The sequence below is a fragment of the Habropoda laboriosa genome, unplaced genomic scaffold (assembly GCF_001263275.1).
Source record: "Habropoda laboriosa isolate 0110345459 unplaced genomic scaffold, ASM126327v1 scaffold57, whole genome shotgun sequence".
In the NCBI taxonomy this organism is placed as follows: domain Eukaryota; kingdom Metazoa; phylum Arthropoda; class Insecta; order Hymenoptera; family Apidae; genus Habropoda; species Habropoda laboriosa.
The window spans coordinates 1,422,094-1,437,772 of NW_017100229.1; the positions used below are offsets into that span (position 1 = coordinate 1,422,094).

The 15,679-nt window shown below is 47.2% G+C and overlaps 1 protein-coding gene across 4 annotated transcripts in view; it reads left to right on the top strand.

Moving 5' to 3' along the window:
• LOC108571438 (forkhead box protein P1) overlaps positions 1 to 15,679 on the top strand; it is a 218,456-nt gene that overhangs the window by 124,923 nt on the left and 77,854 nt on the right. For all 4 annotated transcript variants that reach the window (XM_017933482.1, XM_017933481.1, XM_017933483.1 and 1 more), the window contains exon 3: positions 11,894 to 12,028. In XM_017933482.1, the coding sequence (XP_017788971.1) occupies positions 11,894 to 12,028 (135 nt within the window). The remainder of the gene's footprint in view (positions 1 to 11,893; positions 12,029 to 15,679) is intronic.

The following is a 15,679-nucleotide window of genomic DNA, read 5'->3' on the forward strand; positions in this document are numbered from 1 at the left end:
GACCGCACAATTTCTTTTTTCTCCGGAGAAAGAGAGAGTGTGTCTCTAGCGTAGACTCTAAAAGCCAGCCAAGTCTCTTCGACTCGCGGAAGAAGCGAACCTTTAATAAAGAGCTTAAGCGAGCTAAATAGAAACATTTTTCCGTCGGCTTGACTCGGCTTGCCTCCCGAGTCTTGGCTCCGTTGCAATGAAATGAGTCGCGGCTGCTCGTGCATAAGTAATCCGCAGATGAAGGTATCTCGACCCCTATTCCGTCACCCCCCTCAGCCAACCCTGCTCTGCTACTTGGAGCTTCCTCCTAGGAGAAATATATACTGCGTCTACGTTACGTATATTGGTCCTGTGCTTTTCTCAGTGAAAAAGCTCCTCGTGGTCAAATACCCCTCATTCTCTAATTTTTCCTGAATATTCTTATAATTTCTCTGCCTCTTCATGCTCTTGTCTATCCCTCTGGAAGAATAGAATTATAGTGAAGCATGAATTGAACTATTTCGGTGTAACAAACACGTTTCTTAACGGGAGATACACTCCCTGAAGTAAAAATTCTTTAAATTTCAAATTGGGCAGCGCAAACTAAGCTCACCGGTAACTTATAATTATGATTTATGACGTGTACAATGAAACATCCTCTGGTTAAGGTGTACCCGAACCATATTTTTCCTCGTCTCGATAAAAAGGTATCGCCATTAAAGCGAAGAACTTCATACTCCATTAATCACAGGTCGATAAGAGAGTGCCTTAATGCCGGGTCAGCGTTAAAAGAGAGTCGTACGTAAGCCCAAGGCTGTGTACACTATAGCCCGAAGAATCTACGCGGAATTATCTATAGCTGAGCAAACACGGTTGCTCTTCCGTTCCTTGGTTAGCTCCATATTTATAGCAAGATTGATCTAACAAGTGGCAGAGAGAATCGGTTAGGAAATTTGTTTTTTTTTCCCCCTTCTCACGGTGACGTTTCGTGGAAACTGCGGGAAATTCACGTGTCGACGATGGTCCTTTGAAAGAGCAGGTCGTGTGGTCGGAGGGCGTAGGTCGTTTATGGTGGAAGCCACTCGATGGTGAGGGGAAGGATTCGGTAATTATTCGCCATAGGCTTGAAAAATTGCCACCTAATCCCGAAATCGATAGACCCGGGCAGAAAACGAGCACGAGTGTAAGGAACCCTCTCCCCTCCTTCGTCGCCCCCACGTTACGTATCAGTTTTTTTTTTTCTCCAGCCAGTGGAAAAAAAGGGGGTGAAAAGACTGTGCGCGCGCGCGTTGCTTCGCCTTTTTTCTTTTCTCTTCTCCACCCTCTCGCCGTGAAAAGTGTCGTCGTATTATGAAAATAATGTATCGATATCGTAATAAGGGAATGATTGGATGTGTCGACGCTGATATATTCATCGACAACCCCCTGAATTCACCATCCTCCACCCCCGTAGAACCAGCCACACAACGGGTAGCAACGTCTCTCGCATTCGCGTCGACTATTATTCATATAACGTATGGGGCTTTACGAGGTGTCTGGGTTATATCTTTTGGGATGGTAAGGCGGCATTTTTTGGATGAGGCATTGCGGGTATAACGAAAGATGGAGAAGCTCCTGTGCAAGCTGCTCGCGAGGAGATCTCTCTCCCTGGGAGAAACTGTCGACCGATATTCAAAATATTCTGCTGTTTATTCTGGACCTGTTTTCATTTATGGAAAAAAAAAGGAAAAGAAAGAAATTACTAATCTTATTCGATAAAATTACTCAGATATTCACTGCTGAAGAATAGGATTTTATCGAGTGAAACGTGTCTACATTCAGCAATTCTTTATTTCTCAAAGTGTGACAGGATATCGAAAAGATTCTTTTAGATGAACCAGAGAGACGAATTAAAAATCGCCCGAATCTCGAAACTTTCCGCTGAAAAACGTTCCTCTGAGCGTCCAACGGACGCATACATTTGCCCAATGACTTGACGCCGGCTGGCTGGAGGTTCGGCGATACATTATGAACGAGCTTGCTCCGCCGCGTCTAGGAGCCTACAAATCAGAAATTCGTATCAACGAAACTCGTCTGGCTCCCTTCGCTTTTCCCACGGACTTCCTCCCGTCACGTTCTCTCTGTCCCCGTGAGCGTGTTACAGCCTCCGCGCTTTTCCAGCATCCAGGATTAAACGGTAGAACGAAGAAGAACGATCCGAACCACCCTCTATCCTGTAATCGGCTCGTCTCGCGATCTCGCGGAGCTCGATGTATAATTTATAAAACGGCATTAAATTGTCCAAATGTCGCGCGGCTCACGGTTTCTAGCTCGCGACGCTTCGCTGCTCGACGTGGTACGTACATACATACGTATATAGAAACCTCTTGGTGCCGGTTGAAGGGTGTGTGTCGGCTGTAGTACTTTCCAGAGGTTCGGGGAGGGTGGGTCGACTGTCGAGAGAAGGACATATTAGCTCGACTTAAGGCGTGGCATAATGATCTCGAGGCGAAACCGTCTTATTCTGGGCTCGATAGCTCGTGCAGTCTTGAGGAGGGTAGGGGGTGGTTTCGTGGGGACTGTGGGCACTCAGGCGAAAATAAGTGCGAGTTTCAGCCACCGCTGATTGCGAACCGTGACTCTTCTTCGCGATGCTCCGGCGCGGTATAAAGTAATGTCTCTCCAAGAAGAAGAAGAGGAAGAAGAAGACGGAGGAGAAAGAGGGGGTGGTTTGGGAATGGAGGTTGGAGGGTAAGCTTTAAAATCGGCGTCAAACGCGAGGCCACCCTCGGCCGCAAATTTTTATTCATTGACACTACACGGCTGAGCACCCTCCAACCACCGAAGGCTAAAAGACGAAGGCACCTCGAGTGCTTCGGTTTTCTCTTCGGTCTCGTTGCGCGATATTACGGCTCCTCTAGAGATTCTCTTATTACCCGCGGTGTTATTCGCGTTATATAGTGTTCTTATTTCGACGGTGTTTAAGTCGAGGGACCCGAGATGACGGATGCTCATTGTTTTTGGTTCGTGTTTCGAGAGGTTGTATTTCATTTGTACAGGTTGGATCAAGGGAGATACGTTACTTCGCGTACACTGTCGCAGCTATTTTTAAAGTCGTTTCTCTTTGAAACGAATCATCTTTGCAGCACGAATTACCCTGTAAATCTCGCGTGAAGTATCATCTATATCGAGGAGAGTTATGTATATCGGTATTTGGTTGAATAGCAGAAAATTGAGGTCTCGTGGGTGGGGGGATGAAGTTGCAAGCCGAAGGAAAACTCGGGAAACTTCATAAATCACCATGGGGACGTAAGGAAGCTGAAAGTGGCCACGCATGCGGATCGCAAATGTGCGAACCCGCGTGTGCTCCTAGAGGGAGGGGAAGATACGTGGCCCGGGTCCTTATTTACTCTAAAAGGTAAAAGGGAAAAACCGAGGCAGCGGTCTGTCCATCCGTGGCTCGATGGCCACTCTCCAAGCCTGCCCGTTCTCACAGTAAATATATCGAAGTGAATTGCAACTTCGTCCCTAATCCGACCCAAAGAAAAAAAAAAAACACCTAGCTCTTGATCCATGGCGCCACGCTAAATTCATCCGGAATTTGTAAGGTCCCGTCTTCTTTCCTCCGACTCCCAACATTTACATCTCTGGCTGTCTGATTTAAGAAAAAGAAATCAGTAGAAATTCTTATCAACGAGAAAACACAATTCTCGATCGATTCAGCCCTTTGTGCACGCGAAACCTGAAACGAGCATTTCACGTGAATACCAGCACGATGATGCAAATTCCAAAGATGGACGCACAGTGGATGATGAAGCGATCGTCCAGTCGACGCGAGTACATTCATCATGTTCGCTATTTTGAATGGGTCACGTGACGGCATTCTCAGCGCGCTTCTTCCATGGAAATTTACCACTTACCCGCTACGAAAATTCCACTTTGACCAACAAGGCGGAAACGCTGAGAGAACTCTTTTCGCGAGCGCACCGTTAACGAATGTATAATTAATCCTATTGCGTTAAAATGATAATGACAGAGGCTTTGGACGATGGCCCCCCGCGTCCTCGAAAAAGGAAACAATCGTAAAGTAACCGGTGTACGCGCGTTAAAGCCCGGTAAACCTCTTAAGCTTGAACTGTAAAGCGTCCAAAGTTACCTTTTAGTGGGTGATTAGCAAAACCGAGCTCACCTTTTCAGCGGCCAATTACAGGAGATTCCGGGGTATAATCCTACTACCCACATTAGCTCATTATTGCATAACTGTATCTCGACGTACTGTCCGCTTAATCTCTCGAACCGTTTTAATAACAGCCATCTTCGAAAATCTCCTTCGCTTCCTTCCCTTCTGGAGACGTTGCAATTTCAGTTTCACCGTGGAAAAGATAGAAATGCGTAGAAAAGTGCGTCGTCTCGGCGAAGGATCCCTTTGGCTGGTCGAAGGATTTGCTGGTCGGCGAGAGAGAGCTTATCTGAACCAGCGGAGATTTTATTTAGATCCCTGGCTATAAATGCGAAACGTTCCGACCGGCTAGCCGGCCAATCAAATGGAGGGGCGAGCCTGAAGGGTGTCGGAATCGTTACTATCCGATGTCCACACCTCTGTTGTCAGCTAATGTCCGGCCATTGTAAGGGGTCGCTCGTAAGCGTAGCGAATCTTGGAAGGTGTTGCCGCTGTTGGAATGCGAGCAGGAGGGTGGACGTGAAGAAGAAGAAGAGAAAAGGAAGGAACGGGCGGAGTGAAGTGAGGAAGTGGCGCGTATTAGTGAGAGAGTTTCACGGATTCCGCTATCCAGCATCCCCACTCTGGTAAACGTTGGACTGGTCGACACCCTTGGTGGCTATCGGCTGACGGCAATCCGGCTAAATCTCTTCCACCATAAACGGCTAAACAAAGAGGTCCATTCTTCAGGACCAGCGTACCACCCCTGGGCCCCGCCAACGTCCAGGCGATCTAACCGACCTGCTAGCTACCCTTATCGGCCTCTGTCCACCACTTACGATCATCCATCTGGATCTCTTCCTTTCCGAGCGAAAAACCTCCAGGAACGAGATTGTTCCCACTCTCGTGTCCCATTGTTCCGTGGGATTTTTTCGCGATACAGGTCAGCTCGTTTGACGCTGCAGCGGGAATCGAATTGAAACCTACCCCCTTTTCAACAGCGGTCACTGAGTGACTGATGAAGTGGATCGAACTGTCGCGTGATCTGTGGCTGCTATTCTTTATTGTATTTCGTGGGGATGGAGGGAATATAGAAGGTCGAATTTCCGGAGATTCTTCAGAGTGTATCGAATAAATTGAATAATTAAATATCTTTTGATTAGCTCTAGCCATTTGGCGCCTATAGACAACTTCAAGCACACCGTTACAGACGTGATGAATTTAATTATTAACAAGAGCTTCGAGATCTCTTTCCACCTCCGACAAACAAAGAAGTAAAAACAGTGTCTTTCTATTTCGTGGAGGAGTATCATTCGAAGAGAGGCCAGACCGAGAGAATGGAAGGTTAAGATCGTCCCTCTCGGCCCATAATAAAAGAAGGCAGATTAATGCCTTCGGTCTTGAATCCAATCAACATTATTCCGACAATAGTCCGCCAGCCAATACCCGTTCTACTCTGTTCGAGCTGATATTATCAACAGCCCCCTCTTCAACCCCCCCTTTCACCTCTGTTCCACGCGACAAAATCAGCCCCCTTCTAACGTCTTTCTCCACCCCTCGGTACCGTTACGTTCTCGGTATACTTTCACAGCCCCCAGACACCTCGCTCGTTCTTAATTCCGCCAGCGGATGATAAGTATGCTAACAAGAGAACCATCGGGACGGATCTCCGGGGGTTGTGCAACGTTCCGCTGGTATCTTAAAGCCAAATTAACGCCACGCTCACATAAACGCCCATGGACTTGTTCGTCAATGTTAATGTTCCACCGTAGGCCATTAGCCGATCGAAGAGCGCGTTGAGAACACGGATCGACGTGAGCTAAGGTTGAACGGTTTCCTCCTAGAAACCGTCCCCTTAATCGCCACCGCGATAAATCAGCCGGAGAAAAACGCGACGGTTCGCCTCCTGTAGAAGCCTCGAGACGCTGATACGTCTCGAGTAGCCTCTTCGGGGGTTGATTTCTGTAGAGGTGTGAGGGGGACGTTCGATATCCTTCAGACGATACAAGATTGGAAACGAATGCTCGGGGAAAAATCTTGGTCGGTTGAAAGGACGGTGTTTCTTCTCTATCTGTAATTGTTCATCTTTCAATTGGATAAAACGAAGAGAAGCGATATCCCCGATGGTCACCGGAGAAAAACAAACATTTCAAGATATTCACGGGAGTGGCCATTCGTGGAAGTATCATTCCTTCTCTTTCGGGGCAAGATCGCGGTGGTTGTAAAGCAAATAGCTTTCTTTAACGAATACGCCCATGAAAAACTAATATCCATAGTTTTCGACGCGAGACGCGATCGTAGGAGAAAGCTAGGATGGCAGACGCGAGCTGGACACACATGGGGGAAAGAAGAGGGGCGGGAGGGTGGAGCGTTTCGGGAACCTATAAAGGCATGTTTTACGAGGGCAGATAATGCGATGAAAGATGCGAACAGCGGCCAGTCATGCCTAAAGAGTGTGTGTAACCGGACTATCCGGCCCTTCTTCTTTCCACGGGAGGTTCCGCCGAAAACCCCGCACTGTCGTGGTTTCGCGGCCTTTCAACGGAGGGTTAAAGAAGAGGGAGAGAAACGGAACCTTGCTCCTCGGTCCATAACATATCAATTTCGTATTCTAATGTCCAGCCGGTTCATTCGAAAAGCGTCGACGCTGCGGAAACCTAAGCGGTCCGTGGCTAGAACGAGCTTCCTGCCACCGTGGAAGGGTGGATCGTCCTTTTCGTATATCGTCTACCTCTGTCTCTTTCGTTCGCGAAGAAACAAGGGTGGAATAGTTCCGATTCCCCCGGCCTCTCGTCGTCACGTATGTGATACAAGAGAGTTTCGCCATCAGCGTGTCGTAGATAATTGGGGGAGCGGCTGTTTGCGGTCCCGCGGGCATGCTCCCACCTCCGGCGAACCGAATGACGTACAATGTGCGAAGGATTTTAGGCGAATTCGCCGCGAAATTGCAGGAAGAAGCAGGTGGTCGAGGATGGATAGGCTCGAGGAAGTCCTGTATCTTCGGGGCTGTTTGTTACACGTCGGGCGTGCAAAGGAAACGCGAACCATTGCGTTTATTTTACGAATGTACGTGGGATTTGGTAATTGATTGGGCAAGGGTTGTCGAGAAATTAGTGTGTAGAATAGTGTATAAGATGAGAACAGAATTGACTTTTTAACCCTTGAAACTTTGGTGAAAATCAGCGACAGCCATATTGCTAAAGCTTGAAACAAAACTTCTCCAACCCCCTGAACCCACGTAACGTCGCGAGTCCCCGCGACGGTTTGGACATTAGAAAAAAAGCGATGAGTAATCTGTAGTAAAATTCGCCGGCGTAGAGTCGAGTGACATAAAGTGCGTCGCGGATGGCCGCTTTATAGTCTCGTAATTTTCATCGTAACCGCCCGTAGAACGATGCCGCCCCGCGTTGTCCGATCCTCCTGGACGACAGACGGAGAAAGCGATGACTAGCAACGAGAGAACGAGTGGGGCGGGGGTGGTACGAGGGGAAAAGGACGAAAGAGTCCTTGGAGTGGCGCGAACTATTAAAAAGCGTGCGTCCGCTCGAATTCTCGCCGGTAGTAAATTACCCGAAAAAAGAAATAACCGTTGGATTCGACCACTCTCCGCCTCTGTCACCATACCATCCCTCTCTCTCTCCTCACTTTTCGCCAGTGGTCCGCCTTTCTAAAGCCTGCTGGCTTCCTTCCCCCCTCGCGGAGTTCCAGGCTACCCCCGTACTCCTCCTGTGTCCAAGTGTGTGGCCTCGTTGGAGAGGATCGTCGGTCTCTTTTCCTAGGGTAAAAAAGCCCCACTCGACGCGAGGAGCGGGTCCGTGGTCTCAGATAAAAAATTAGCCGGAGTTGCAAACGTTTCCACCTTAAATCATATATTTATCGCGACATTAATTCAACCCTTTTAGGTACCCTTTTTTCCTGGCCACGCCAACTCCGCCTCGACGGTCACCCCTTCTCTCTCTCTCTCTCTCTCTCTGTCGCTCTTTTTCTCTGCATTCTGTCGCGTCCTTCGTTCTCTTCTTCTTTCAACAGGCTTCTGGGACGAACGCTAATTTCTCAGATTCGAGTATTTTTATGTACCGTCGCGCGAACCTGACGGGGGTAAATCCTCTCGTTTATTATTTAGAAGGGGAACGAGGGTATTTTTCGTCGCGTGTGTGGGATGTTGAGAAGGGTGGTCAGAGCGTAGCTGTGTAGACCCACACAGAGGCGTAAAGACGAGCGTTTACCTTGTCCTTCTCTACTTTTTGATGGGGATATACGATCTCGTTATCTCTTCTTACTTCGACTCCCGGCGATTATCCTTCTTTACGGTCGGTTTGCTCGATCGTACACCCCCGCAGACACGGGACACTCGTACGCGTTCCCCGTGAACCGTACAGGTTCATTCTTGAACCTGTGTTGCGTTTACCATGGGACTAACTCTTCTTTCACTTGGATTTTTATCCCTTTTACGGCAGGTTGATTACCCTTTTCACTCGTTAATTACCGAAAGCTTAGCGTTTCTTCTCCATTTTTCAACGAATTACAGACCGCGTCTCTACCTCTGTGCCAGAAATTACGTAGAATAATAATCGTGATACGAAAATTGTCAATTGTCCGAATTTAGTTTAATGTTCGAAAGATCCGTGGAATCGTTTTACGTTGCACAACAGTGCTATCCGTACACGCGCCCGTGCAGCGTGACGTAACCAAACACCATCGAATCCAACGAGAACGCATTACTCACAATGAAATAGGAAACGAGACGTATGTACCTTAGAACCCCAGCGCAACGGTTGTTTACTTAATAAATACATATTTAGTATACACCACATACACAAGCCTAGCGATGCCGGCTGCGCCTATTTTTGCCGTCAGTTTTGTTGTCATAGGACCAGGGCCGATGGGACGTGGCACCCCTCGCCATTGGGTTACGGGGATACACCTAGCTCTTCGACAATGGGTAACGGCTAAACCTGAGGATTTAGACTCGAATAGCTCTAATAGACGAGTGTACTATGTACGGTACACCTAATAAACTCGCTCGTGGAATTTTTCTTCATCCCCTTTTTGTCCCACATACACACACACGTGAAGAAGTAGTTGAATAAATTTCAAATTCTTTCGATATTTCATTTATTCATTTTTCTTTTACTTTACATCGGATTCATACGGTACAATGTAGGAGAATGCAGTATACTTCTGTCGTATCAGCGGAAAATTTTGAAATAGCATAGCTTGTGCGCGGTACCAATTGTCGGACTCTTGAAATACGAGTGAAAGGAATATTTAAGGACACGCCGTTTCGAGGAATATTTCGTCCCCCATTTCCGGTTCGCCTATACAAACTTGAGCCGGTGGTTCAGGTTGCGTCAGGCAACACGTGTACACACGTATTTACGGAGCGTGGTCGTGTGCGTCCACCTCCTCGCGTCGGTGTTATATCCAGTCAACTAAAGAGCGGAATATTCAGAATTTATTAGTGTGTCCGTGGAATCGCATTGTTCGAGTGCACCTCAACCGCGCGTCACAACCATCTTCGACGTACCCGAGAAGCACATATAATCCTCGGACTCCCTTCGCACTTGATCAAACAGTCTCGGATCGACCACTTTTCCCGCAACGAGAAAGCTAAACCCAATCTCAGGCACGAATCCAAAGAACACACACTGTACAGAGTCGAACTCGAAGGCGATCGTTCTCCCAGAACGCAAGTGTCAAATTTCTCCGTCGCGTTCTGCCTCCGAAAATTCATGTCCCCGTAGCGAACACACCCGAACAACTTCTCTCCCTCTCTCGCTCTCTCTCTCTCTGCTAGGGCTTCGACAGTGGCGCGCGTCAGAAAAGTCATTCGTCGCTTACACACACAGGCGGCGGCGGCGGCCCGTTCTGCCAAACAGCCTAAGCGACGCTGATGCGTAACGTTCGAGAGCAGAGACTAGCAGCATATGGGAAGACAGAAGAAAGAGAAAAGAGAGGCTAAGGCGCGACAGAGATCGTGAACGGCCAGAGCAGGCCAGGCCAAAGCCGTGCCCGAGCAGAGATAGCCAGTCAGCCACGGTACAAACGTGCCTGGTATATGATGTACTGGTTTGCCTGCCGGCGGTGGGGTCAGGGACGTGACGAAGGGTGGGTGTTACGGTGAAGCGAGAGGGGCAGAAAAGTCTTCACAGACACGAGACACACGAGCCGGGGGATAGGGGAGGAGGACATAGAGGCCGCGATAAGTGGGGTGGAGGAGGAGGAGGAGGAGGGGAGGGGGGAGATGCCGACAGAGAGAAGGTAGGGCACACAAGAGTAGAAGACGGAGTGGCGTGTGTTGAGAGAGAGAGAGAGAGAGAGAGAATGAGTGAGAAACTATGTGAGAAGAGGGGAGAGGGATATAGAGAGAGAGAGAGAGAGAGGGAGGGAGGGAGCGAGAGAGCTGAAAGCAGGCCTGTTGGTTGGTTTCAACTATATTTGTTTATATTTACACAATAAGCAACAGCCTCGCCGGTTGGGCTGCTTGGTATGCCTGTGCCGCTTTTAGTGTTTAGTCCTCGCTACTCGGTCGCCGCGTGAACGTTGCTTTTCGTCTTCTTTACGGCATCGTCTCTGTGTATCTCCTTCTTCTCCTCCTCCCCCTCCTTCTCCTCCTTTTCTTCGTCTTATACTTCTTGCTTCACGATTTTTCCTTTCCCTCTCTCTCTCTCACTCTCCCTCTCTCTCGTTTGTTATCAGCGAGTTGTTCTTCCTTCTTCTCCTTCGTTATCCAGTTTTCATATTTCTTTTTTTTTTTTCCTTCATCGAGTTCTTTTCGTACGTTTCGATGATTCACTGTCCACGTGCGTTACCACCGGAGTTTCCATCGTGTGTTTTTGCACCCTGTGCGTGAGCTGCGTTTAGAGGTTGAAGGTATTAAACGAGGGAACGCACGCGATACGTTCGGTGTTGTGTACATTCGATTTGGTGAACGTTATTCCTCGCTCGATCGTCGGCCGCCCAGTTGGAGGATCGGCGTACTTCCGGCACGATGGTGACCCTGTGTCGTCGTCGTTGAGGACGCTGCTGTGCTCCCCGTTCGCGCGAGTGCTGTTTCTTCTGTTCAACGTGGTGTCACTTCTCCTCGTTTTTTCTTTCCGGTCGCTTTTTCTCTCGTTTGCGACGCGGAAAGTGTTTCGTTCGTCTCGCGATACGATCCAAAGCGATGTGTACGTGTGTGTGACTGTGCGAGAGGCTCGGTGTGTGTGTGTGTGTGTGTGTGTGTAACACTTCCATGAATTCCAAGCTGTCTGTCGGCCGGCTGAAATTGGCGACCAAGGACTTTTCCTAAAGTAAGCCAAATAATCTTGTTTATCGAGACTAAATACCAAAAACGCGGGCACGTTGCTCGTTCGTAGCTTGCTTCCAAATACAAACGATATATTATTAGCTGTGCGTGTGTACGTGTGCCGCGGTGCAAGCTAAACATTGTTGCCTTTGCCTCGAGTGTATGGAATCACATGCGTCAGACGTGATCTAAAATTGTTCCTCCGCACGAGGGTAATATCGTATAACAAAGCAGATTTTCAAACCTTCGTAGGAACGGTCTCTAACGTCGTCCTTTTCGTTCTTCTTCGTGTACCCAGCCAAAGCCTAAATCTTCTTGCTACACACACACACGTGTATACGTGCACACGTATATAGGCGGGAAAAATTTGGCGGGTATGACGTAACGCGAGATGCAAAGTACACGCGTGTATTACGTGCACGATTCGTTTCAAGTTCAGTGCACCAGAAAGATGAGGCCAACCACTCTGATTGACGTAACGACGATCGTGATTTCAGGACGATGGCATAATGGATCATGACACAGACGAAGACGGCGCGATCAACTTGTCAACGTCACAGCGAACCTCCGCCGCCACCACCCCCAGTGGTGACACCCCCTCGTACGGGCAAGATCAACAAGACAACGACCAGGTAAGGAATTAATCTCTGGAAATTTGCTCTCGATAAGATAACCGGTGTGTCGTTTCTCTCTTCCTTGCACGTTCCCCTCGTACAACGCTGTAAAACTCTTCCAGCCAACCAACCAACCAACCAGTTACTCTCGAATGCATTATCGAAATCTCCGGAACGATGTAATTTCGTTGTACGCTAACGCTCGTTTTTTTCCCGTCAATTTATATAGAGCATAGAGATAGGGTTATTAATAAACGACGACATCACTCCATAAATAGTACTAATTTTAGAAGCAAACATCTGCTTACGCACGATAAAGCGGAACCCGTGTTCTAACGCGTCCGGCTAGACTCATTGATTTCTCGGAATAGTGGAATTTTGACGCGATAAAGAAGTATCGTACATTTTCCCAACAACGACTGTACTCCACGCGTCCCTTAGGAAATTCAAAATGAAATTGAACGAAACAACATCTTCCGTCGATACAGCAAGGTAGCCGAGAACCGATAAAGATTCCTTACCGGGGTTAGGGTGATATCATCGAGGTTAAAGCGTCGAGCATTTCCACCCGAATGCTAGACTTGCGAGGTGTTTGACACCCAGGAACCATAAAATCGAGCCCCCTGATTTCAAATTCAATGAAAAATCCCGCGTTCGCGGCTGAACGCAATATAGCACTCCCGGGTAGCCCGGCGAGGGAAACAAATGTTTTATGGCCCTTAAAACGGCCTTTTCGACGGTTTCCTTTTCCGAAAGGGGGGAACGATATGGTCACACGCTTCTCTCAGCCAGGTATAGAGCCACCACCTTCGGAATGCATATATGCCTGACACGCGCGACATACCGCTTCGAAACGTCTGTGTGCCTCCTTTTCGATACATTATACGCGGAGCATTATCAAATATTCGTGGCATAACCAGGTGCTTTTCGGGGTGGAATAATGATGTTTTTTCAAAGGTGATTCGTTTTAATGGTGATCGTAGATCTTCGCCTTTATGTCACCTCTCTCGGTGAGAGGTTTCAGTGTATGGTCGACTTTTGGTGAAATAAAGAAGTAGTTACGTAGGCCAATTTAATTTTTTAGTAATCCATTCTAATTTTATAAATGCACCAGAAGAGAGAAAATGCACTACGCTCAACTCTGGTTGTTCCGAAGTTAATAAATACAATTTCTGTCTCCGTAAAAACATAATAGGACTAACATCCTCGTGTTTTATTATAGTTTGTGAAAGAAATATAGCCAGGTCGTAAATTACAGTATTATGCAGCGGTACCTAGGATCGAAGGCGTACCTAGATTTCTGACCCTTTTCTTCTCAGTTTCGCCACGCGTGAACTTGGACGACCTCGCTATATTTCTTCCTCCGGCTATACACATTTTAGAATTGTTATAATGAAAACGATCGCATACTCGGTGCTACTAAATTCTTCTCCAAATAGAAACTAACATTCCCGCGCGATGCTAATTCTCGTAACTGTGCAACGATGTTTAGTTTTTATTATTTTTCTTATTTACTCGTTTTTTTTTTTTTTTTTTTTTCTTTTTTTTTTTTTTTTTTTTTCTTTTTTTTTTTTTTTTTTTTTCTTTTTTTTTTTTTTTTTTTTTCTTTTTTTTTTTTTTTTTTTTTCTTTTTTTTTTTTTTTTTTTTTCTTTTTTTTTTTTTTTTTTTTTCTTTTTTTTTTTTTTTTTTTTTACCACGAATTGCGATACGTGCCGCGTTCGATCATTTTCGATATTCTTCGTATCCCATTCACGTGGGCGACGATCGCTCGATAAGACTGTTTCCATCGATAACGGCCACCCGGGTTCGAATATATTATTTTAATATTCGCGGCTAGTCACATTAGCAAGGGTATTTTTGTTCGTACACCGCGTTTGCGCGCGCGCGAGAGCTCGTATGCGTAGATAGTAACGGTGAATATCAAGTTCACGTGACGCACCAGGTAAATACGTGTGTACCAACACGAGCTTGTGAATTACACGTGCGACACGTACATCTGCTCGCCTGTTGGTTACGTGTAAACAGAGATTCGCTTATCGTCAGCCTGACACGTATACGTAAGTGTATACAAAGTCAAAAGTTGGAGAGAGACAGATAGATATGTATAGAGAGAGAGAGAGAGAGAAGTGTAGATGGATATTTTTGGGATAATTTTAACGACACGCTGGTCTACTTTCTCGATCGAGCGTTTTTGTTTGAACCTGTTCGCGATGATTCTCGCACGGCTGAAAAGAGCGAAAGATTAGCGTAAACGTAATCGGGTATACGGGACGAAATAATCGAACCATTAGTCACGGCGAATGATGGACGTTCGCAGTAACAGTGGTCCTTTGAACAGCATGAGATTCGAGTCGATTCGAAGATCGAGTTTAGAGAAACTACTCAAGTTCTGCTGACCACTCGTCAGCTCGACCGCGACTTCCTGTCCTCCTCCATTGTCCCGTAGAGGGACCAGTCTTGCTAGCTTCTGTAACTGCTGATGCGTTCGAACTTACGCCGTCTTAATTCCCTTCGATTGTTTTTCTTCCCCGGAGATTATTCGCAATTACCGCGCTGTTGTCTTTCGTTTATCAAACTGCACCGCCGCGGTTTCATTCAGACTTCAAGACTTTTAGTTTATTGCCCGGGTCTTTAAACGTAATCCTCGGCTGTGCGCATCGTTTCTTTTTTTCCATTTGCTTTGATACCAAGGCACAATTCCACGTTCGGTGTACAATGTGAGTCATCGGTTTGGAATAGACGATAATGTAAAGATAATGTCGGATGAAGTACGTAGAAAACTTCATGGAAATTGAAGGTATTCGCCTGGTGGCATTAATTCACGTTGCACTCCATTATCTCCTCTCCAAAATTCATCGTTCGGCTCGCAGGAAGATTGACGCGGAACTTGGCGACAAGAGTGACTGTCCACGTGAGCTGGAGCTACCGAAACGGATATCCCCGGTGTCTTGAACAACCAACCAGCCCAAGTTTCTGCGGTTTCCTACTCGATCGAAGTCCCGCGGCGTTGCCTCACTCTGTTTATAATTTAATAGCTTCCCCATACCGGAGGGTGGGCTCGCCGACGCTCGAATGACGTCACTGGAGACCTCGAGGACGTCGAAAGTACAGCGTATACAGTTCCATTAGTATTTGGCGAAAACGAACCGCGGAAAATCGGATAAACAGATCGATAAGCAAGCAAGGCAGGCACAGTCGAATGAGATTCTAATCGAATTCTCCACCGTAAAACCGTCGTTGTTCGTATTTATGGTCTGTAAAAGCAACACGATCGAACGCGAATGGATTCCCTCCTCTCTCTCTCTCTCTCCATATCGGATTAACGAAATAAGATATTCTTTAATAATTCAAGCTGCGTTTCAGTCTGACCCGTTGCAAATAAAATGCCTCGACCTGTATCCGTTTTGACGGTGGTGCGCCGTGGCTAAACTCGGTGTGGTTGACGAATCGAGCCGATTGCGTGTTAATATTAGCCGGTTCGATTGGACGCGGGGCTGACGGAAAATAGAATTCGATAAACCGTTTCCTGTAATCCCCCCGTTCGTTACGTCCAATTTTATATCGCAATATTCCATAAATGACGCGTCCAAGTATCACGAAGAAACGTCACCGCGAAGTCTCTCTCTCGCCCTCCCTTCACCCCTCTCGATCAACTCGTGGAATTCGCG